This window comes from Solea senegalensis, linkage group LG10 (genome assembly GCF_019176455.1).
Source record: "Solea senegalensis isolate Sse05_10M linkage group LG10, IFAPA_SoseM_1, whole genome shotgun sequence".
NCBI classification, from domain to species: Eukaryota; Metazoa; Chordata; class Actinopteri; order Pleuronectiformes; family Soleidae; genus Solea; species Solea senegalensis.
In genome coordinates, this window is record NC_058030.1 from 12,717,344 (window position 1) to 12,742,224 (window position 24,881).

General features: G+C 42.2%; 1 protein-coding gene across 2 annotated transcripts in view; it reads right to left on the minus strand.

Annotated features, from left to right (window-relative positions):
* Window positions 1-3,165: 3,165 nt before the first annotated feature.
* The window catches only part of tln2b (talin 2b), a 79,555-nt gene continuing 57,839 nt past the window's right edge, over window positions 3,166-24,881 (minus strand). Inside the window, exons 32-58 of one of the 2 annotated variants that reach the window (XM_044035699.1) lie at window positions 24,735-24,824; window positions 24,495-24,617; window positions 22,979-23,122; window positions 22,616-22,801; window positions 22,345-22,485; window positions 21,493-21,674; window positions 20,201-20,333; window positions 19,986-20,087; window positions 19,692-19,862; window positions 18,778-18,924; window positions 17,674-17,775; window positions 17,462-17,581; window positions 16,387-16,533; window positions 14,891-15,057; window positions 14,150-14,333; window positions 13,580-13,705; window positions 12,557-12,673; window positions 11,641-11,826; window positions 11,221-11,328; window positions 10,503-10,608; window positions 9,915-9,920; window positions 9,309-9,433; window positions 6,914-7,039; window positions 6,767-6,829; window positions 6,490-6,672; window positions 6,278-6,403; window positions 3,166-5,045 (exon numbers count right to left, since the gene is read on the minus strand). In XM_044035699.1, coding sequence (XP_043891634.1) covers window positions 4,917-5,045; window positions 6,278-6,403; window positions 6,490-6,672; window positions 6,767-6,829; window positions 6,914-7,039; window positions 9,309-9,433; window positions 9,915-9,920; window positions 10,503-10,608; window positions 11,221-11,328; window positions 11,641-11,826; window positions 12,557-12,673; window positions 13,580-13,705; window positions 14,150-14,333; window positions 14,891-15,057; window positions 16,387-16,533; window positions 17,462-17,581; window positions 17,674-17,775; window positions 18,778-18,924; window positions 19,692-19,862; window positions 19,986-20,087; window positions 20,201-20,333; window positions 21,493-21,674; window positions 22,345-22,485; window positions 22,616-22,801; window positions 22,979-23,122; window positions 24,495-24,617; window positions 24,735-24,824 — 3,540 coding nt within the window. In that variant the 3' untranslated portion in view covers window positions 3,166-4,916. The remainder of the gene's footprint in view (window positions 5,046-6,277; window positions 6,404-6,489; window positions 6,673-6,766; window positions 6,830-6,913; window positions 7,040-9,308; window positions 9,434-9,914; window positions 9,921-10,502; window positions 10,609-11,220; window positions 11,329-11,640; window positions 11,827-12,556; window positions 12,674-13,579; window positions 13,706-14,149; window positions 14,334-14,890; window positions 15,058-16,386; window positions 16,534-17,461; window positions 17,582-17,673; window positions 17,776-18,777; window positions 18,925-19,691; window positions 19,863-19,985; window positions 20,088-20,200; window positions 20,334-21,492; window positions 21,675-22,344; window positions 22,486-22,615; window positions 22,802-22,978; window positions 23,123-24,494; window positions 24,618-24,734; window positions 24,825-24,881) is intronic. The other variant, XM_044035700.1, reaches the window with a different exon arrangement.

A 24,881-nucleotide genomic window follows, 5' to 3' on the forward strand; every position in this document is an offset into this window, starting at 1 on the left:
CTCACTTAGAACTCAGCAGCCTTTCTTTACATCAGCCTTCTAAGAGCATTTACATTGCCAGTGCAGCACTGGTGTGCTTACATTAAGTCCACACACTGCATGTAACAGCATCCCTGGAACACTGCCTGGAACATGTGCCTGCAATTCAACAGAACATGAGAAAACATGGGCCGAGGATGATGGCTTTCATCACTTCAGCCAACAATTGTGGTTCAGTAATGAAAGCCAAAATCCTCGGGGTAGAGCTGGATGGTGAAAATACAGCTAGAATACAGGATAAGTAACACAGACATTGGGAGAAAAGCAAATTAGACGGTTTCTGGGAGGTTTGTGTAATTTTCGTAATAGCTTGTTAAGTACCTTCTTACCTCCCTTCTACCATACCATCTTTGGGTCTGGACTGTGTGAAACTTCCTGACAGAGTGGCCCGGTGCCAAACATGAACTAACTCCACTGTTTTATCAGTTCAACCGACCTGAAAATGCCTGACACGGCAGCGAAACCACGGCCAAACCCCTTTCCCCAGCCTTCACTGATCACAACAGGTCATGACAACAGCTTTCATAATAAAAATCTCAGGGAGCAGGTGGGCTTGAAACACAGCCACCAAAGACAAAGGAGGGGGAACATCCCTCACATTGTCTGAAGTTTAGGACTCAAGAATAACCTCTTATTCGCAGATGTTTGAGTCTGACAGAGATGTGAAAAACAGTCAGATTTAGATGTTGTCTATGAAAAAAATGCTTTGGACAAATGGCCCAGCCCTAAACCTAAAAGCTTTTCCTTGCGTGCATTTTTTCCAAACCTCACTTCCTCTTTCATCCCTTCTCTTTAGAACTGGAGGAAACCGGCTAAGGGCAGAAATTCTCTCCCTCTCTCTATGTTGTAAAGAAAGACAACTATGCCCTCCTGACGTTGTATAATTTTATACCAACACTGGTTTCCAAGTAAAAAAAGTCAGTTCTCATTCACTTTCTTTTATTGTGTGTGTGTGTGTTTTTTTTTTTTTACAGTAGAAAGAATTCACAATTTTTCCGTGAAGTAATATAAGTAAAGAGGCAGTTTCCCCAAAAGGCACACAGAGAAAGTGATAAACACTGAGATTTAAAGAGTATTATTAACATGCTATTACTGGCTGTATACTGTAGCTTCGGAGCGCGACAACTCTCCATTTCACCAAGGCTGTTCTTAGCACACGACTCCATTCCTTCACAGTATCACGTCTGAGCCTAACTCGTCCTAACAAAACCGGAATAACATAAACACAAGGATTTACAGTAAGAATCCCCTATCGGCCATTTTCTTGTCGCTCTGGCGGCTGGCTTTAAAAGAGGTGGTGAAACAGTTAAAATGGAGATATGGCCCGGTGTTGTTTGCTTTAGCTCTGGGTTAACGTGTCCTCAGTTTTTGCGAACTTGAGCATGGAACAAAGCATGAGCTAAATGGCTGCCGGGTTTGTGGGGATTAGACAAGGCACAAGCCACTGCGAAGCATAGGATGCGAGACATGCACACCGTTGCTGCTAAGGATTATCTCATTAGGGTGAATATATTCAAAGCGTAATGCAATTTTAAATGTTTGCAGTATTATTTCACCCTGGAGTTTTCGAGCTGTCCTTTCATGATTCCATACACATTCTCTCATGCATCTTCCAGATTTTTCGCAGGGTTCCAAACAAGCTCCATATGAGTCTCTGGTAGGTCAAAGGGGTTAATGGTGTCACGTCACAGTATGACGGACCAGGTGAGTGCCTTGAGAGTCCATACCTGTGTCCATCCTGTGAAGAGAAAACACAAATATAGGAAGCCTGGGAAAAAACTGTAGATACAGTTTAAAAGAAGGGGTGGTTGAGTGCAGGAGAAACCCAAACTCCTTACTCTTCTTACTTAATCATCGCAGTCATCGTGCTGACCATGCTACCTTACTCTGCCAAATGGAAATATTTACAGTAAAAAGCAATGTCTTTTCATTTTTCTTAGCGATTAGTGAGTGGTTTACTAATTAGCCTTAAATCACGAGGTTCGGGACAATAAAAAAGGGCGGACTTGACCAGACCACATGTCTGCTTTACATCATTCATTTTCCTGAGGTTTTCGATAGTTCTGTGCAAATGCCAGATTTCACCAGACAAACATCCTCCTGGTCCTTGAGACGGAGACAGGGGAGACACAGAGAGGGTGAGTGTTAGATGGGCACTCCCAGTTAAACACATGGCTTCAGTTTCCCCCCACTTCACTGTGTGGCCTGGCCTTGTATGAGACCAAAACACTCAAACAACCAAATATGGTGTTCATTAGGATGAATCACTGTGTTGTGCTACAGTCACCTCTAGCCATCGTTTGCACACTCTGGCCTTGTACACCGTTGGAACAGAGCGACTCAGTTTTATTAGCATTCACTTGTGTTAGGAATAACGTTTCCGTGTCTAAAGTATTGATTATTGACCAAGATCAATAGCAACACAGAGGTTTTAGATGTGCAACAGTGTGGAGTGAAATCTCATTCTTGACCACAACGTTTAAATGGAAATTACTGCATACTTGAAGGTCTGTCTGGTCTGTGAACAAAGAGAAGGAGAAAAAAAAAAACAACACATCCTCTGTGTCCTTATTTGGTCTGACTAACTTTGCCAATCCCTCCACTAGAACATATTTCTCCAAACATCCACTGACTGACCCCTCCGCACTGAGCTGTGAAGGATGATACTGACATCTGCTGGAAAGAATGCAGCATCACACACACACACACACACATCCACATCTGTAACGTCAGCTACTGTATTACTGTATGTGCACAGACAGGAAACAGTGTCACCACTTGTTTGAAACTCTTTTTTTTTTTTTTTAATTTTTTTGTGAATACAAAAAATACTTTTGTGACCAGATAAATATTATACATACAGCATAAAATCATAAAACAAATGCAGTCTCTTAAAGAAAGCACAACACCAATTCATAACAGAGCTAGTGACTTCTTTTTTTTTTCTGTTAATACTTGGACAAAATCAGTTAAGACAATATATTTCAGGGTAATTATTACATGTACTGATAAAAACGTATTGTTTTAAGAGTAATAATCAGACAGTGAAACAAAGGAAGGTATTGGAACACAAATTGCCACATGCTCATGGAATGCAGTCTAGTGTTAGTTTTCTGATATGGTCTCTAAATCCTAAAGGTATCCACAGATGCCCTTTTATATCAGCATTAGAACATTGTAGGCAGGTTGGTCACCAGCCAAGGCATTGTATTGTATTGTATGGCAAAGGAGTATAGGTGACAGTTTATTAAGACCCCGACGGGCATCAGAATGGCATCGTGTTCTGATTCAGAGGAAAACTCAGACTCCCACCGAGCCTGATCTTCAGCTGCTCACAGGACAGACTCAAGTAAGGCACTAGTACACAATGCAGACCAGACATTGGCATGGACCGACTAAGGAGATTAACTGTTTAACATTTCTGCAATATATATATATATATAACACATTTATATACCAAAGAAAATAGAATTATTGAATCCGTTTCCTCGACCGGAACTCAAATCTAAATCCTTCTACTTTGCTAAGTGAACGAGCCACACATAATAGAACAGAAGCTTTAAATAGTCTTCAGTGCGTAGGTTTATGAGCAACGTCAGTGCATAATGTATGCTCGATTCATTCAAGAGCCCGGAGCCAAATATGACCGCACACATCCAATCGTCCTGTAACAACGTAGACACTCATTATTATCCTGCGAGAATATTGCTATAGACCGTCGGTCTAAATACCATCACCATGACAGTGGGGGTGACTAGTGGTAAATAACGGTATGGTTGTGTGTTTAAACTAAATCTGGCCAGTGTAGTGTAGCGCGAGAGGGAGAACAAACATGACCGGAAATGTAAACATTACTCAATATTCCCTACACGTGTGTATGTGTGTGGGGGGTGACAGAAAACACAACGTAAAGCACAAGGAACATATTTGGTCACGTAAAGTCCAGATTCTAACATAGATTGCACTTGTCTGCTCTTAAACAACTACCTTTTCCTTAGAAAACGTCTTTTTTTTTCAAGAATAAATATATTTATAGCTATTATTAGCCTTTTTTTTCACTTGTTATTTGCTCCCTATTTTATTTTATCTGATTTACTTAATCAGAGCAAATCATTGTTTGGTGCCAAGCTGACGACAGAGTTTAGTTTCAGAATCCCGACATTTGAAATTATTTCTTAGGCGAACAGCAAACCCAAAATTCACATTTTTAGAAGTAAAATACAAGTGCCTTTCTGTTTACTACTCTATTGGTTAGTAGCATCACTGATATGTATAGCCATAGGGTGCATGCAAAGCAGTGGTGAAATGAAAACTCTCCTTCCTTGCTTTTTAATAATTATTTCCACCAAAAGATGTTTGGTTGTTTTTTTACATCTACAATTCATAGTTTGTTTGTTGTTGTTGTTGTTGTTGTTTTTACATTAGGACCTTTAGGTTTGTCACCAATTCATCTCTATTTGCTCGGAAACCTTCAGCTATTATAGCACATTCATAGATTATAGAGGATTTCTGCATTTGTAACATCTTCAGTTCACAACTGTAACAGTCAGCGATGCAGTCAACACTCACAAAGCAATTTTATCACATCACACACTCTCGACTTGCTCATATTGACAACAGTGACAACTTATTCAATGTCAGCGTGATGAACTGACAAATACAAATACACACACACACAAAGTCGACAGACACACACGCGTATACACACACCCGCACACACACTAAAGCACAGGCACTTGTTTTCTCACTAAACAGGCCTGTTTCAAGTGCCGTATGTTACTCTGCAGAGTAAAAAGGAGCCATTTGTACACCGGCAACATCAGCCCATGACAAACAGGATCTCGTCAGTGCAGCAAACACGGTTCCTGCTGAGCCAGTCAGCCCTCGTCCTCCCTCAACTCGCTGGGCAGGAACTTGTACTGCTGCTGCCGGATCTGAGCCAGCTTCTTCCGAGCCTCTTCCAGCTCTCGCTCCTTCCTCAGCATCTCCTCCTGAGCTGCGATGATCTGAGTGAAACAGGAGACACATGACACTTAATGTGCCTTTCACTTATTTTAAGCACATTTCTTGCAGGCGGCTTCAAAGGACAAAAACCTACCTTACAGCTCGGCAGTGCTCAGCTCACACTGCGCAGCCTGTACAAACTCTATTAGAAGTTACATTTCATTATGAACTGACGCCACAACTCCCATGTAGACACATCCTGCAGTCTAAAAATATTTTGACATCTACCTTTTGCTTTTTTTTTTAGCATCAACTCCAACGCTGACTCGAAAACCAAACCTCGACTTTGAGGTCAAAAAGTCTCATGCAAAAAGTCTGGAAAAAGTCTCACACATTCATACTACGATAGTGAAGGAGTTGCTTACAGCAACAGTCTAACAGGACAACGACCCTGCAGTTACAGTTAAGGCGAACAAACGTGTGTTTTAGGACAGAATCGGAGTATTTTTTTTATACATATATATACACACATATATATGTATATATACACACATATATATATATATATAAAATCAGGTACGCCATTGATTTCTATAGTGTTGATGTATGATGAGTATAAAAAACAATGATCACTTCTTTTCATTTCACTTCAAATTCAAGAGTTGAGGAGTACACAACAACAAAAACATTTGATATAATCTATGGCTTTTCTGTGTTGGTCATTATATCAATATGGCACAATAAAGCATATATAAATACATTCAAAATGAATTAAAGCAGTAAACTTTACTGTTTGGTCTTTATCTAAACGTGTAATCTTGATCTAAGAACTTTATCTAAACGAAAGATAAATGTAAGCAGGAAAAGATGAAACATGAGTGAGTTTGAGACAATGAGTCTCATCGGTCAAAAAGGAGAAACTGACGAGCTAAAGCCCAGCTAAGCTGCACTGACAGACTGAGATAGTAAATTAATCTGTCAGGATGAAAAGTAAAGCTGCCTGTAGCATCCTGGAGTTCTGGAAAAAAACAACCTGTCAAATTTGTGCAGGGATGAATTACAAGGAGATGATCTGCTGCACTAGAAAGTCAGCTCAATGTTACCACTGGGTGTCTCATAAAAAAACAAAAATAGACAACAGGTTTGAAGTGAAGCTGATCATGAGCCACAGCAACTCATCACAACTGCAGAAAAACAACTGTGTTATATCAACGCGTGTCAATGAGAGGTGTAAACATTCAGTGAAAATGACAAATCACACAAGACGATTGATTCTTTGAGGAGTTTGTCTCACCTGGGCTATGCCGCCGACAAATTTGGTCTTTACGACCACGCTATCATCTTCCGTCTTGTCAAACGCTGCTTTCTGAGCCGCCTTCACCAGGTTGTCTGAAGCTCGCTTCACTGCGTTGCCAGCAGCCTTCGCGGAAATGATTTGAAAAAAGTTAGCACGCAATCGATCCATAAACATACACAATGAATTCCCACAGACGATTTCAGTTTCACCTGTAGTCTCCTCATGGCTTCAGAATCCTGGTCTGCCTTCACCTTGCAGGCCACCAGCAGCTGAGCCGTGGAGGCCGCAACCTGCTTCGCTGAAGAGATGAGCTTCTCCTCACTGGCGTGGCCCTGAACTGAGGCGTTCGCTGACTCACACAGGCTACTGGTGGCTGCTGCGACCATACGCGCCTACATCAGGCAAAGAGTCACGCGTTTTTCATTTTGTTTTCTTTTAATCCACCACTGTTATATGTGAATGTATGAGTCTTTTACAGACACGTACCGCTGATATGAGACCCTGGGACCACTGGCCATCATCAACTGCATTGGCAAGATTAGATCCCACCTAAAATTCAAAATATTCCATTAAATATCATGTCACATGTTGATTTCCCAGAGTGTCCAAGTGTGTGTGTGTGTGTGAACTGACCTTGCCTTGTGCCACCAGTTCTCTCTGAGCTGCCGACGCAGATTTAACAAGAGCACTAGTTGCTGCAGCAATGGACTTTGCGGCCTCTAAAATCTGCTCTTCAAAATTCAGCGTCTCGTCTGCCTGCTGGAAGGGAAGACCACATATCAACTTAAGAGTTAAGGAAAGGAAAGGGAATCAAAGGAAGGAAATAATCTTCATTGTTATTATACAAAGAAGAGAAATTGCGAGGTCAGATGCAGAGTTGATCGGAGACACTGCGACTGAGCATTGATACATGTTTTTGATGTGAAATAGATTATTACTGTCTGCTTATACTGTCTGACATTCACTCTCAAGGAAAATGAGTAAATCATTTCTTAATCTGCATTAAAGGTCCAGTGTGTAACATTTGGGGGGATTATTGGCAGAATTTGAATATACGCTGCAAAGGCCACCGTAGTTCCCTGATGTGCTTGAAAAAAAGGGAGGGGAAAGCGTTGGAGTCCTCTTATTATTGCAACCTACAGTCTCGCCATTAGATGCCACTAATTCTTACACACTTGACCTTTAAAGTAATAGAATGGATCCACATGAAGACTATAAAATCCTTTAATCACCCTATAAAATATCCCCTAAGTGCCAGTCTTTAATTGCAGAATGTAATCCCCCTCATACTCTCCTAAAAAACAAACAACCACCAAAATCCTCACTGGAAGCTACAACCCTGAGCATTATCCATGGACAAATACACACGGCACAGTCTGAAAGGTTTATTTTTGTTCAGTTGTTCAGTGACAACAGAGGCAGTGGCATTGACAAACAAATGACCGTCTGTGCCTCTGAAGTGGACAGTTTTTTTCTACACCTCCGTAACAACATAAGGCACATGTGGCTGGAGACAGGGCGGGACACTGTAGGAATATGTTTGATATATAGTTGGACTGAATAACAACCTAATATATCAAACATATCAGACAGAGCCCTGCAGAGAAGGCTTCCAAGGTCTACAACGGCTCAGAAAAAGGGGGGAGGGAGGAGCGGACACAAGGCGGGGAGACATGCCGAGAACAGGAGAAGCCTCCCTCTGTACGGGGTGGGAGGGATGAAGAGGGAAGAGGAGGAGGAGGTCAAATCCAGTCTGTTTTTAGAGAAATAATAAATTGTGCACGTGCACAATTTGATCGATTACATGGCAGCTTGCAGCCTTAATACCTCATTCATTAACTCCCGTCACCGAATACACGATTAATATTGAATTAACAATTGTATATGTTGTTCCTCTGTGAAGGAATAATCTGTGCACTGAAATACCAGTATCAAACGTTTTAAAACGGTTCAATACTTTAATCTTTACTTTATTTATATTTGCTTCTGCGTGTGAAAAAACTGTGTGGATGTGAGGCGTAGCTGTTAGTAAAACAATGTAGAACGTGGTATTTCCCCTTCAAATACTCTATGGAAGAGTTGCTTCCTATTAGATCACTAGAGGGAGACAGTGACATCCAAAAGAGGAGAAGAGGAGAAACCCTTTCACTCACTAATCCCCCTTTTCATAAGTGCAGTCTGTAGCTGCGGGATTATAGTATGAGACAGAGCATTATATGGTCTTTATTAAAACTGGAGTAACCCAAATATGCAGCCCTTCATATCACAGAGGGAAAACGTGGAAATGACAATCTCTGTGCACAGGAAGAGAGTGGTGGTGGTGGGGGGCACACACAATGAGGAGCATCATGATCCAACTATTCAGTCTCCAGGGACAGATAAACAAACACACAATTAACATGCAGTAACAAACCACAAACACAATCCTGTAATGTATACAGAACTGTATACAAAAAAAGGGTCAGTTCACTGTCCAGAAGCATGCATCCCATTGTTTTGTCTGTTTTTCCTGCGTATTATGTGTTTAGGCTGGTTTGTTTGGTTGGTAATGGAGGAGGTGAATGGCAGGGTAAAATCCTCCCTAAGTGCAGTTTAGAAACGAGGAGCGCTGCGATAACGCAAAGGAAATAAAGTTCAATAAGTCAGAGGCGCTCGGTTTCAGAAGAGGTCATCACACATTTGAACTTGTTCCAACATCATAAGCTTGAGGACCCGGCAATGTGTAATGGTGTCTCCTGGCAACGCAACTCAAAGTAATGATCAAAAAAGTGTTCCAAGCTTTGTTAGTTAGCTCACTGGTGCAGCTGTATGACTCAACGCAGCGTGTGTGTAACAAAGACACATTTTTCTCCATTAATGACACCAAAATAGCAGCTCAGTCACTGGAAAAAAAAACGACTCCATTTCAAAGTCAGTGTCACCTTTTTCTACCTTTGGCTCACATGTTCTTCCTGCTGATGAATGGCAAAAAGCTGTGTGTGTGTGTGTGTGTGTGTGTAGTTGGGGGAGGGTTGAGAGGGGCACTTACCTTGGGCTTGGCTCGGGGTTTCAGCTGTTCCAGTTTGTTGGCGGCAGCTTCAATGGACGCTGCTGCTCCAAGGAGCTCGGTCTCGGCGATGACAGTGGGGTCCTCCGGGTCCACGCAGTCTGATCCTGCGAAGAGATCGACACCTGCTCAGACACTGGTTACAGCATGCTTAAACCCTCAAAATAAAACACTAGAGGAATAATTCTGGTGATCGACATTTTATTTTTTTAAAAAAAAGGGGTCAACATTAAACCACATGTTGCTTTTCGTGCACTGTTTAATGTCAACGTCTTTAAACAGCTCCAGAGCTCTGTATACTCCAAATACCTGACTCACAATTAAATAGAATGAATTAAAAGGGAAAATAAATACACACTTGACAGATTATTTACCATGTGTAGGTTTTTAAGTGCCTATAAAACTGAACTGTTTGGGAACAGCTTGGTAAAGCAGATGGAACAATGTTTTCGTCGTGGATTTCTTTGAGCTCTGGGGAAATCTGTTCTGCGACCCCCAAACCCAGCCCCCGGTCGTCTGGTCCTCCATTGCCTCCCTGACTCTATGTAAGGCGATCTGAAGGAACACAACACACTATATCCCACTTACCTCCATCTGAGGCAGCCAGGAGAGAGCAGTGGAGAGAGAAAGAGAGAACACATGGGACATTAGGGAGGTGAAGTGGATAGCCCCGCTGAGTCTCAGGCTGTATGCTGAAATCTAATTCTCACCCAAACACAATCTAATACTCCTGTCAGACGAGGCAGTGCAGTTTCTGGAGAAAGCAGTCCAGTATGTTTCTGTCACAATAATCCTACACAGCTTCGTTTTGGAGCAATTTGCAAGGCAATTGCTCCATGGTGCAATTTCAATATTCTAAAGTGATCGACTGTACGTCCTATCTTTATTAGGAATGGAGACTCGGTAACTCTGTATATTTTTCACACATCTCCAGCATCATCACAATCCTTATCCTTTATCGAATTCGGTTGTCTCTGAGAATTTGCAGCCAAAGTGAAAATGATAACACACAAGCCTCTGTAAAATTCAAATTCTCCCATAAAATGCTGACATCAGTGATAATAGGGGGTCACACTTAACTAACTTGTCAAGCCAAACTCTTGCGAGGGTAAAGGAGTCTGTGACAGTCTGTGTGACAGTGTGTGTGTGTGTGTGTGTGTGTGTGTGTGGCCTGACCTTTCATGGCCTCAGCTGTTTGGACGAGCTCTGTCACACTAGCGGCCACGTGTTTTGAGTGTGTGGTCAGCTGTTGTTTCTGCTCTGGCGTGGGCTTCAGCAGCACCTGAAAGCACAAGAGCCCACAGCAAATGCACACACACACACACACACGCACGGTGACAAACCAAAATAATAATAAGAAAAACCATCTGTTTGGCATCCTTAAAAAAAAACCCAAACAATCTAATTTACTTACATAACAAAATAAACCATAGATATATTAATTTCTACATTTGGTTCTTAGTTGTATTCTCTCACGACCAAAAATAAAACACTGCGCTTTGATGGCGTGTCACAATTAACACGAAATTCCAATAACTAATTATGCAAGCGAGGCGATTTAATCATTAAATAGCAGACGTGCAGGTGTGTTGATTTATGAGCTTATGACACACTTGTTCTCATGTCCTCGTGCAGCGTTTTTATTCTGAACTAATGAATTACATACTTCACACTTCACATCCTCATCATTGACAGAAAGAAGCAGTCAGTCATGAGACCACGGCGAGCCAGGACAGATTTGACGGGATATAATCTTGTTGACTAGATCTGTGAAATCTTACCAGGCGACACACAAACCAGGTAAAGACCAGGATGCACCCATCCACAGCTAGAAACACACACCAGCTTCTTCCATTATACATTCATGACGCATGTTTCGGTCACATGCTCTAACCTGCAGCACTTGCTCCAGAAGGCTGATGTATCCGTTGGTGCACTCGGAGCCAAACTGCAGGGCCTTGTTCCTGAGGTCCTCGCTCACTTCTTGGTGGTACGCCGCTTGCTGGAATAATTAGAAAATAACGTAATGGTTAATCTAAAAAAAAAAGGACACAAACATTGTTTCTGGAGGAATAATAAGATTTATTCAACATCCTTGTAGCAAAGTGGAATTGTGTCACTTTCATGAATTATATATCGCTAATAAAATGTCTGTTTCTTCAAAAGCACTGTGTTCCCTGTTGCAGCTGTTCCCGAGTGTCCATGAAGTGGACTTGACTAGTTTGCTCTCAGTGGGCTGGACCCACAGGTTCCCTGGCACTCGAGTGCTGCCTGTGTGAGGCCTGATCTGGCAGACTGGTGTGTGAATTGGCACCTTGCATGTCGTCAGCATATCAGAGATGGCTTTGCGACTCAGGTTGGCAGTTGCAATCACGGCCTCCTGCTGAGAAGAGTTGCCTGCGGCCACTGCCTTGGCCGTTGCTATGGTGATGCCCTTCGTCATGCGGACGAACTCCTCGGGCGTGCTGGACTTGTCCGGGACGTCCTTGGAGTGGAACACCTGACATGATGATAAACCACAGACACAGACGTTTTGGTGCGGGCATGAATGGGCCCAGGTACGGGAAATCTGTTGTATATTAAAAAAAAAAACGGATGTAGGTTTCAAAACAAACTTCCAATGTGAAGCCTTGAGAGTCGTGATATGACTGGTGGATGATACCAATTGTTTTCCCTCTAAATAGGAATATAGTTTACTATATTCTATATATACAGTATGTGCTATTTAAGATGAGCTGGAAGTAGAGATTCAGACCATTAACTCCACAGGGAAATGTTTACTGACATTATGTATGTGTCCATTATTATGTGACCAATGTAGATATTGGCTCTTTTTCACATCCATTTTTTTAGCAGTAGAATTAGTAGTCAAACTGTGTCAAAAAAAAAGAAAAAAAAAAGAATTCAGCTCTTGCTTAAGCCTCCACTCAGCCTTGGGGTCTTCTGATAAATGTAAGTAGTAAATTACAGGGGGGAGAAAAAAATGGAAATCTCCTTTTTCTCTCAGCCTGTGTCTGAAACCCAGACCCTGATAAGTAAAAGAGCTGTGAGAAACCTTACGGGGCTGAGGGAAGGTGACAAGGAGGTGGACAGACAATAGAGAGAAGGAGCTCCCCTGATTTGTTGAGAATAATACCCACATATATATCCCTGACCCTCTTTGCAGAGAGGTCGTGTCTCTTTAGCTGCCTCCCACAGAAGAAGTGGTTTGGCCTGTCAGGCACTCTTACTGTCAGCTCTTGCTTGATGCACTCAATGGTGGCCTCCAGTGCCCTCGTCCCGCGAGTGGCTTCATCCTCCACTGCCTTTACTGTTTTTAGCAGAGACGTCACGTTGGTCACCATGACCTGTCAAATAAAAAAAAGAGCATAGAACGACAATAACAGTCAAGCCAGGAGGTGGCGCTCTTTCTCCTCAGCTGCAAAGCCCACCTTCACTGGTATCATGGAAATCAAACACTCAGCTGCTGAAGGAAGACAAGAGGTTGATTTCAAAATTCAAAAAAAACAAACCAGAAGCTCTGGTAATATAGTTTATTCTCTGACAGTGATCATTAAGAAAAAATCTATTCCCATCTCTATTGGCGGTAATATCATTAGGTTAGTAATTTGAGCAACATGATCACCAGGGGTTTGAGAACGTTTCCTCTGGGGGTCACCATATGTTGCAGCAACAGACACAATCTGTCAACATGACCAGAGACATGGGTGGCCCCTAATTCTATTTAGATGAGAAAACATCAGAATCTCCAACTCAAACTGTTATTAAACTTACTGTACAAGCTGTGGTTTGGGCGACAGTTGTGAGTAAAACAAATCATTTGAGGAAAAATGCAGAAAATGTATGAAAAGACCAGAAAATGTAGATGTTGATCAGGTCTGATCTTTGGTTTTTTATTCCACAAAAAGAAGGTTATTCAACACTGATATTATCTGTATTATATACTTAAATAAGGTTTAACTGGAATTTTTAGGGCTTAATTCCCTCAAAAACTACAATCTTTTGCTTGGACACACACCACAACAAATGTCTCAGATTTTGGTCATTTGTTGCACCTCAGTTATTGAATTGTCCTGCGGTTACACACGGAAAAGCACGTACGCACGCACACACAATGTGTTAGACTAATAACTGCACTAATAAAAAGAGCGCACCAGCTGAATAATAAACTAGAGAACTGTATCACTGGAATCAGTAAACAGCAACCCAGAAATCAAACAAAAATCATTTATTTGAGCGGTCTGTCCTTTTACCTTGGCGGCACTCTTCAGCTGATACATGGACGGGTCATCGGCCGGCTTGCCAGCGGCACATTTGGTGGCGCCAATGAGTTCGGCCAGAGCTTTGGCCACATCGCGCACTGCATTTATCAGAACCACCTGAGGAGACAGAGCCAGAGTCAACACGGCACAGTGGTCAGAGTATAGGTTTATCCCTCGTACCCGAAGGAGAGGATTTAACACTTTATCACTACCACCTCATCATGATACTTCAGACTTAGTGCAGAGCGGAGATAGAGGCTTACACACACACACACACACACACACACACACACACACATAACGGAAAGAGCGGACATAATGTGGATCAGATCAAACCTACATTTACGTATCGCAGAGAATATAAAACTGCATGTACAGGCAGATAAAAGTAATTCAGTGAAAATGTCTTCAAGGAAAGCTTCATGCTGCAGAATTAAAAAGTAATAACTGAGCGTTGTTAAAGCTTAAAATATTTTTGAGAGAAGGAAAACATACAACTGCGAAACATCTGTGGTTCTGTTAGATATCGTTCGGTTTAAACGGTTTAAACATTTCCGTCACCTGTGTCTCTGGGTCCTCGGAGCCCATGCTGGTCGCCCCTAGTTTGACCACCTCGGTTAGCTGGGTGATGGTCTTGGCTGAGGACTGGGCAGCTTGGGCCAGTTTGTCCTGGCTGGATGCGGCTCCAGCAACCAGCAGCTTGGTGTCCTCCACCAGCGCCTTGGCTGTTTTCAAGATGCTCTCCCTGAGGGATGGGACACAGTATGTCACAATCTGCTTCAAAGTCACTCACAAGTACCGGCAATATGAAAAGAACCTGTTTGCTCTTCTGAACAGAATGTGCGTTTAGTAAGGACAAATTTCTATGAGCATTATATTATGTAAAATGAGTGTCAGTATAGAGCAGTGTCCTTCAAAGTGAGCCACTGACCGCTGTACATTAGCTTTGGTGAAATCAAGGTAGAAATCTTGCTCCTGTAGGGATCGACACAGTGGATTTCTTTCTACCTGCGTTGTTGATTCGGTGCAACATCTCCATTTACTTAGGCTTCTAAACAGGCACCAGGAGTGTTGCACAAAAACAGAATGAACAAATCCAGGATAACTGAGACTTATTCCCTTATCTGCTCATGAAATGTATCGACATTTTCTCATCCCTCTATTTTTGAAACCCATTCTTCTACGGTCCATTTTTAACACCATCACATGTCGCTCTCTTTGGCGACCAGGTTTTTTTTTTGTTTTTCGCAGTCAGCATTGTGTCTCGCTCTGCTTGTCTTGTATGTGTCAAAGTCACTGCACCTGTGGTCAGCAAAAGACTCTTCATTCTCAGGGTTCAGTGTTCCAGCCGAGGCAAACATGATGGTGGTGTCCAGGTCAGCAATGATGCCAGAAACCGCACAGGCTGCAGTGATACAGGCCTGAGTGCCTTTGTTCCCCGCCTGCAGCGCCGACAGTACCAAGGACACCTGAAACATGTGAGGCACACAGAGACGCTGCTTTTGGAAGTGTAACGCTGCTATAAACAACACCTGTCTCTGTATGAACTGCACATACACAGCAGGTAAGTGAAGCTGCAAATGTTTGGAGTGAAACATCTGGACAAGCTGGATTAAAGAAGGACGATGGGACTGAGAGAGGAGAGCGAGGTTAAGCATGCGTTAAATCAGATTCTGCTGCACAATCATATTAAGTCAACGACCCTGACTCTGCAAATCAAATGACTCTTTTTGAAGACGTGCGTCTGTCCACCTCATAAACAAACGTACATTTCAGACACAAGCATCAAGAATCGATAAGCATGAGACACTTGAGCTCTGAATCAAGTGGAGAGCATGCTCTCATGACTGTTAATTTAAAGCCAACATAGACCGGAAGCTCCAATTAACACTGCGTTTGTGTGTGTATCTGCGTCATTACCTCGTTTATGAAACCCTAAAGTTTCAGAACAAACAGTTCAGCCACTGCTGAGAAAATAGTGTTGTATTGTTTTCCTGGGCTCTGCGAAGCGGATCGGCACTTCCTTAATTTGATGTCGTCATCAAAAATCCTCACCACTCCTCTCACCACCGTAGCGCCTCCTGGTGCGGGCACTAGTCCGGGCACATCCGGTTGCGTACATTCAACCGCAGAAGAAGAAGAACTACTCTCATTGTAGCTGCTGAGATGCAGAGCATCCACCATGCCAGAGGGGGAGCTGTGTATCTGAGAGCTGGCCTATCTATTACGTCACTTCCAGGTACCTGGCCAATCACAGGACAGTGGGAAAGCTCTCATTGGCTGGCCAATCACAACACAGTCCACATTCTAGGGGTGTGGTTTTGGTCTGAAACAGCGCGGCTGACGAGAGCGTCAGTGAGGAGATATTTTCATCGGCTCGTTTGCAGCGATTAGGAGGTTTTTAATCATGAAAACAAGTTAATATATGTAAGTAGACCTCCATAACTAACATATATGTGTGATACAAGCATTCTATGTCACCTTTAACGGCAGTTATTATTAGATAAAATGGCCTGCAAATGCTTCTGACTTTACTAGTTGAAAGGTAAGGCTGAAGCTATACTGAAATCCTCCTTGGTCTTGCACACTATCTTCTCTATCATATTATTTTAGCAGGAATATTCTGTATATACAGTGGCGTCCCAGAGAAACGCATTCAATTTGTTTTCCTAAAAATGCAAATTCTGTGCTGATGCTGCTGCCAAACTTCAAACAACAGAAACTGCAAATAAGTCAACAAAAAAAGAAAAAGAAGAAAGAAGCTTCCTCCTGCTAGAGATGGTGCACACATAGCTTACCTTCTCTGTGACTGCACGGGCACAATCAATGAGCTCCCGTTTGGAGAAGCTGTCAGTGGGGCTCAGCTGCAGGGCTCCAGCTTTCTGGACCAGGTAGATACAACCATGACCCAGCTCTTGCACCCGTGTCTTTATCTGGAAGCCAACCTGAAAGCATAACCGGGCATTGGATTAGACAGCATCCAATCGTCTCTAATTTATACTCTCATTGCATGACACGATCACAATCATATTCAGTGGGCGGTTTAAAAAACGATTTCAAGCACCACCTTTAGAGGATGAATGTTGCACTGTGGCACTACACCTTTAAGTTCCAGACTGAGATCTATGGGTGGGTGGTAATTCACTGTGAGCATCGCTATAGGCTTATGGACTTGTGGAAGCACAATGTTACTATGGTAACCAGCAGGGTTTCCAGCAGCCTGTTATATACAAGATATTGATAAGAGGTGTGCACTTACCAGTGCAATGTTACAACATTGCTGCTGTGCTCTTTAATACTATATGCAGAAAGTGCTGAGAATGTAACGCACCAGTAACGCTTTATCCATGTTGGCATTTCTTTGTTTCATTGCTTCTTGCACTAAATGGTGGAAAGTTGGGGTGTCTTCATCACTCAGCACATACCTCGCCTCTATCCTCCGTCCTCCATTTCCATTGCACTTCCAGTGCAGTGAATTATAGAAGAAGTGATGTTTTGGGCATACATTTTTAAAACGTTATCTTTTGTTCGCTGAATCTGCTTCAAATGCACTCATTTGCATTTACCTTCTATGCATACACCATCTTTCCCGTTCCCTTCAAACCTGAAAGTTGTCCATGTTTCTGTTCAGGCTTTTTTAACGTGCTAATCGAAAATGAAAACAGTCAAATTAGAAAACCACCCATTGTCTAAAGAAGTCTTAAGAAAGAACGAAAGAAAGAAACCATCAGCTCTTATTGGTGTGGGTGTTAATATAATGCATGCTCTCAGATCTATCAGCTGACATTTTAGGGTAATAACAGTGGTGTGTTGAATCTTTCATGCTGTACAAAGAGACCCATCCTCCACGGAGGAGACTGCATGGCTTCTTACCTCTTCGGGTTCTGCGGTTGCTGCAGCAAGACGCCCTTGGTGTGCTAGCTGTCCATAATCCACTGTCACTTGAGAGGCAAGACCACCAAGTTCTTCCGGGCACGTCACCGACTTAGTCATCTAGAGAAGAATACATATCATCAGCAAAAGGAGAAAGATGCCTCTATTGATCTCATAATGGAAAGCACACGCTCCTTGGTACAAGCACTGACCATCTCCTGGGCGGTGATGGTGATAGCCTTAGAGAACTTCACCATTGTGGTCTGGTAGTCCACAAAGGAGCCCTCAGGTTCAGGTGGTGTCCCTTCGTCCAGCTGTGAACGGTTAGGCCTTTAATATTTATTCAATAGTGGGGATGAGAGAACTATCCTATGTTCTGTTGTCACACACATAATATACTCATGACACCATTCCCACCCTCATATCTAGCTATAGTTGGATGACAGATGTTTCCTCTCAACCCCTGGTGCTCAAAAGACAGTTTTTCTTCTATTTTTGTTCATAAAAATGAACAAAAAAGTGAACTTTGAACTGTGACATATTTCCAAAGTACTTTTTGCTCAGCTGTGTTAAAAATATAGTTGGAGAAAATGGAAAATAATCATTTTCATCAGATTGCCTAGATAAGACACTCTATATTGCACATCCTTATCTCTAGCTGCCTCTGTATATATATATGTTAACATAGAAATGGAAAAAAGCTTCCGAAATGCTCTGTGTTCTAAGGGTTAATTACAGGTAATCTTAATTGTTGAACAATAGTGCTGTAATTTTGGTTCAAGTCATTGTTTGTGATTACTTGTGAATCCAACCCACCACAACATCTGGATTGTGACTGTCCCTGCTCTGATTTAGTATCTCCCAGGTGTTGACACCAATTTGAGTTTTGTTTGTTGGTCTTATTTATTTGTTAAAAACTGTACTACTAACCACATTTTCTTACGAATAGTGCAAAATAAGAGAATTAACAGTGGTGTATCTATGTTTAAATAAAGAAAACAATATCTAAGTGTAACGTATGACCGAGTATATACAGATCTTGTCAGTCATTAACCAGAATGTCAACAAAGGGACATGTCCCTCAGCAGGATGAGTGATAGCTAACGTCATCAGTGGGCTATGGATTTAAAACTTGTCATCTAATGGAGTAATGAGAGTCATGGACAAGGACATGCTCTCAGTGTTCCCACTGTGCAGTGCCAAACTAATAAAATCAAACCTAAAATCCATTTCAAATCTATTTAACCCTAACCCTAGAGAGACTTCTAACAAGGTATCACAGCTACTGTATATGCATTCAACACACTTATACTCACCCTGCCCATGGCCTCAGCAATGGACTCCACCATGCCCCCAACCATGCCCCCCTCACTGGCAGCCTCGTTCAAAGTCACCATGATGTCGTCCACGGCCTCCTTCATTAGCTGGGATGCTTCGGAGATGGCATCGTGTGTGTGTGACGCCTGAGGACACAGTCAGCTGATTAACGGTTCTGTGACACTGCCTTGGTTTAGCCAGAAAGTCATTTATCAGCTTTACTGCAGTGGAGCGTCCCTACAGCTGGTAAGTACTCGTGTCTCACTAGAGGACACTTGTAATTCAAGATTCAAGATGTTTACTGGCTACACAAAAACTGTGGTCTGTAAAAACCCTTTGCTGAGTAAGTTAGGGATTATATTAAGCACAGCGCAACAACATAAAGCATACAACAACATGTAATAATTATATAATATAATTATATTATATACAATAATGAAATAAGAATACAAAAAATATTGTAAAGGTAAGGGATTGACTGCTTGTCACTGTAACTGAGTGCTGTTCATTAAATGTTACACAGGCTTGACTGCACATTGTATCTGATCGAGTAGTTGTATATGTATTAATTATTAAAAAAAATAAGCCTTATTCTGGTTATATTTTGGTGCTGAAGGCAGCTGAGTTTGAGCAACTGTAGAATAAAGAGAAAAAAATGAAAAATGTGCAGTAAGAAAAAGCAAACAAAAGTGTCAACAAAATTCCGACGCTAATAGGGAGCATTCGCCACCTGATCCTGGACAAGAACATCTTTGAAACCTTTTAAGAGTTTTACTGTTGATGTCCTACAAACTAACACAAATTGAATCAGTTTATATTTGATCAGTGTAATTAGATAAACAGAATATCATAAAACAAAAATATCTGCCCTGTGTAGGTCTACATTAGAGTCTTGACCTGCTCATTTTGGTACCTTTGGATTCCCCCCGCCTTCCTTTGCAGCATAGAGCATCTGCAGGGCCGACTCAGACAGGGTCTTGGTCTGGTCCAGAATGGTCATTTGCTGCTGGTGATCATGGAGCTTTGAAGCCAGTCCCACTGATGCCACAATGAGCGGATCAAAGTAACGGGCCAGCTGGGTCACCTAAGAGGACACGTTTTAGAGAGCTGTCAGAGGAAGCATTGGGTCACAAGATAGAAAACAGACAGAATAGGTGATTCTTTCTAAATCCAGAGGGGATGAAGGGATATATCATCAGACCAGCACCTTGTGTCCTAGCTGGGCAGCTTCGCCTCGGGCTGTCGTGGAGACGGGATCAATCAGATGCCCAATCTCCTGCACAGAGGAAGTCAGCTGCTCCTGGAGAGCCTGGTGGTTACAACAGAAGAGAATTACGATTTAAGTAGCAACAGAAAGACGACAGATCCCATTAAGTTTTTACTCTTAAACAAGATAGAGCTGATGGGGGGACTTGAACTCACTTCCATGGAGATATCATCTCTGCAAGGCAGGCTCTGCCCAACAGCAGCTAGTGAAGCTTGCTCAATGTCCCGGATACATTTATTGATGTTATCAATGGAGTAATCGCACTCCCTCTGTCCTGGGGCCTTGTCCCTGTCACCAGATATATTGAAAAACATTTTTCAAATACATTTCTGTATCTTTTGTGCAAAGGAATACTATAATACAAAAAAAAAATCACACTGCTCTGTACAATGTAAAATTATTCAACGATAGCGCCTTGAATTCTGTAGGACAACCAGTTAGTTCAGCTTAGTATAAAAACTGCAAAAAGGGGCGACTCAATTTCCAGCACCTCTTCAAATTGCTTATAAGCATATATTTATTTTGTCAAATGTAGATGAATATGAATCTGAGATGCTGCAAGTACTTACCAGAGTCTCCAAGCTTAGCCTAACTAATCAGATCATGGATTTAGCTTCATATTTAGCAGAAAACATTTGCACCCCAGTTGGTGCTCACAGAAAAAAAAATCTTTATTACCAATCAGGTGACTTGGGTCCCAAAATGTGGTCAGTTTCTGGAACCTTTTCTTTTTTTTTGCTGCTTGTTGTTTTGTCAATGCTGTCGAACACTGAAACTGGACGTGCACGCCTGTGCACTTTCAATGACATCAATCTTATCTAACTCTCATCAGCAAGACAGTGAGCAAACGCATTTCACAAATCACTAATTAAAAAAAAAATTAGGTCTGTCAGTGGTAAATCAAAGGCAGGCTACTCTAAAGCCTGATTTATACTCTGCTGCACTTCTGATAATTATCACGAGACAAAACTTAAGAGTTGCAAGATGTTTTCAATTTATGTTTCCGTAAAGAATCTCTTTCGTGTCCATGATGCGCACACTAATCCTCCATCTCTGTCAGTGCTGCATTGCCCTTCTGCCATTTGTTATACAGCATTGCTGCTACTTTATCTTCATTTTAATCGAGGAGGAATTTGATGAAGTTATTCATAAAGAAAAGCCAGTAGAGATTTTTTAATGGAGGCGGTCAGTGGAAAAAAAAAAAAATGACGGAGCACCAGGGACAATGTTGAAGATGAGACACAGACGGTGACTAACAATTACACTGTGTAACAAAAATATGACAAAACAAGTCTACAGGTCTTCTCAACACTGTTCTGTCTTTTCTCTAAACCGTTACAAGGCGGTGGGAATCACCGCAGGCTTTTCCAACGACAGTTAACAAACTTATACAAACTTGAATTCAGGATAACAGACAGAAGTGGCCGTGGGTGTTATAAATACAAACCTAATGGAGGTGATGAGGCTCTTGATGGAGTCAGAAACCGTCCTGGAGTGGCCCGCGAGTATGGACCAGGTGGGAGGATCTTTGGGGTTGAGGACCAGTGAACGTGCCGTTTCCAAAAGGTAAGTGGAGCTGTCGAGCATGGAGCGAGCGGAACGTACAATAGGCTCCTGTGCTGCCGAGCCCTATGGAAATAATGAGGGTACTGCAAGTGAAACAACAGCTGAATGACATACTGGCAAAACAGATAGGTTAAAATGTCTTGACTATTTGGGAGAGATCAAAGGTGCAATCAAAGGGAGGGGTGAGAAGAGCTCTGCAGCAGATGCAGGAAGAAACACCTTTAGTCTTGTCTCCCTCGACAATTAGATTAACAAGCTGAAGATTAGAGCAGCTGTGCTGTGAGAGAGTGCCGTTAAACACTGGCCTCCAACAGATTACAGCCATAAAGCTTTCAGAGGACTGTGCAAAAACTGTTCGGCTCAGACTGAAATACAAAAATACATTTTTCCTCCAAGAGTCTTTTCTCGATATTAAAAGAACAAGGAAAATTGGAGCTCAATCCAATTCCTCCCCATGTTTGCTGTACAAACCTTTTGGTGCCGGCTCAAATAAGAAGGGGATTGAGTGCACACAGTCACAAATATAGTTGTTAAATCTCTCTGAAGACTCACTTTAATATCCTCTACAGGATGAGTGGAAAAAAATGTACAAATTGGATTCTGAGAGCAGCACACGGCATGAAAGATTGCTATTGATTTAGATTCGGTTTGGTCAGTCGCAACCACCTGAACTGAATTTAAAAAATGAAGTCTGGCTGGGCCTTGACAAACAAGCATCAAAAAGGATGAATACCTCATTGCTGATCTGAGCCGGGATGCTCGCGAACTCCGGGTTGTTGGCAAAGGTTGACAGGTTTTCTACAGCCCCGAGGAGCGGTGCCGTAGCAACGCGGCACTTGTTTCTGTTCTCCTCGGAAAAATCTCCATCTAAGGCCTGAAAGAAAACGATGCCATTACAATATCTGTTTATTTTGGCTGTATTTTTTACTGTGAGCAGTTGGATTCCACGCATGACCACCGTTCCTCAATTGATGCATGAATTCTGTAAGAAATTTACACTCAACGTTTTGATCAGTTGGAGAGTTGACCTTGATGGTCTTGACGAGGTTGGCCGTGGTGTTGGCCACCTCTTTGGCTGACTGCACAAACTGTCTCCTGGCCACCGGGTTGGAGGTTTTAGAGGAAGCCAGGCGACAGGCATTACACAGAGCCGAGGTGTGTTTGGCTACAATTGTTGCTGCGGACAAGACCTGAAAACACGATCACACAAGAAGCGTAGAGTATTCTGATGATGAGTCAATCATTTAGGGCGCTCAGGTTGATTTTAAGGTTTTCAAAATGTAATGAGCCATTTAATGATCACGACACAAGACAAATTAGGCACTGGCTCTGTTCATATTTCCGAGCTGTGGATCGGAACTTCTTACCTGTGAAGGACTGCTAGCTGGGTCCACTAAGTTCTGACAAGCCATCTGTATAGCCTGGTGGGCCCGAGCAAATTGAATGGGATCAACCAGCCCCTCGTGTCCTGAGTGACTATTGGGGTCGGATACGCCGACAAGATACGAAGCCTACAGAGCAGATAAAAAAGGAACACAGTCTTTTATTCTTCTCAAATCATCAGACAAATCACACACCTCTGACATGCGTACACAAGTAAACCAATCCATATATTCACAAAGAATCATATAAGCTATACATGGTGGATAATAGGGGGACCTTTCCTGAGAGAAATAAAGCTCGTCTGTTTCTGCGGCTGAGCACGAGAGACGTAAGGATAATGCCAGTTGAAATCAGTCTTCCTGAAATATTGATTTTCTTTTTATCTCGGGGAATATAGAGCAGTGCGTGGATCATTGTCTGGTGAAACATCAAAGCGCTAGGTTTTAATTTAAATTATTTTCACAGTCTCCTAATGTTATTCTAAGCTGGAGTAATAGAATGAGAGCACAAAGGCATAAATGCTGTCAGGAATTCTGTCGGGACTCAAAGACTCTTTGTTCAATTTAAAATGAACTGATAATAATTTATCCAGTGTGTCTACTTTTCTCAGAAGCTCTGTTTTAAAGACAGAATGGACAAATTGATGGTCTGGAACAGCAAAGCTATTCCACTGATCAATAAACATATCTTCATTATTTATCATTTTACTGTAAGCGGTTTTGTCTGGTTTTTCAAGTGATTCGATTGATCAATAGTTGATCTGACGTTGATAGTCGTGATTTATCCTCGTAAGCAGGCCCCACATGATTTGTATACATTTTTTAAAACATTTCTCATCAGGCATGGATGTATGGCATTTAAAACTCTTTTAAAGATGTAGTGCAGACCTTATTAATAAAAACGAATGCCCATTACATTCAAGCCATTGTCAACTGAATTGACTGTGTGTTTAGATCTCGTTTTCACCCAGCAACAGTACTGCACACAGGAAGTGATTAGTTTCATGTCATGACGAAAGCAACAGCAAGCATGTGCTAGTAAAGCGAGACCACAGCTAGATCATGAAATAAAAAAAAGAGTTTTAGAAGAGGATTTCACTGCTAGAAAAAAAACCCTCAGTTGTTCAGCAGTTTAATGGGATAAAATCAGCGCAGCGCATCACCAGGTCAGAGGTGCCGACCCTTCAGTACATTTACAGACAGCGCTGCAGGAGGAAAGGCGTAACAGATCCTCTCTGACCAAAGCTACAGCCTCTTCACGGTTCAGACGGTTCAAGAGCATCAGCACCGGAAACCAGGAGGTTATACTCCTGGTTTCAGCCTATACTCGCAAGTCATCAAGCTTTTGAATCTTGAACAACAAAAATCACCAAATTGTATGAACTGCAGCATTTATTTTGATTTCCGGACTGAAATTTACACGAGGAGGCGCCCATTTAATAAAAAGAAATTACGCAAAACTTGGACCAGGTTTATAAAAGGAGAAGGATGCCAATCTCACCTGTCCTGCAGCCTCTGTGAGTCCACACAGAGCTTTGGATGCTACACCCACGCTCTCCCCGAAGGCGACCACATCACCAGTCTTACAGTGCTGAGAAATACCTGCCATCGACTCTCCTAGGACCTGAGGTGGAGATGGAGAAAATGAGTAAAAAATGGGATCTTTAGCCGTCTACTACACAGAGTATCTCTGACAGTTTAAATGTACTGTACACACAATTATTTTTTAAAGCCCCCGTACCTTTGAGTTTTCCATGACGCTCTCGATGCAGTCAAAGTAGGAGAGTTCGTTGACAGGCTCGTTGGGATTATCCAGGAGTCCTCTGACAGCCTGTGCACACAAAATGGTTCTAACTGTCGCGCAATTTTCAATGCGTTTGATAACCAC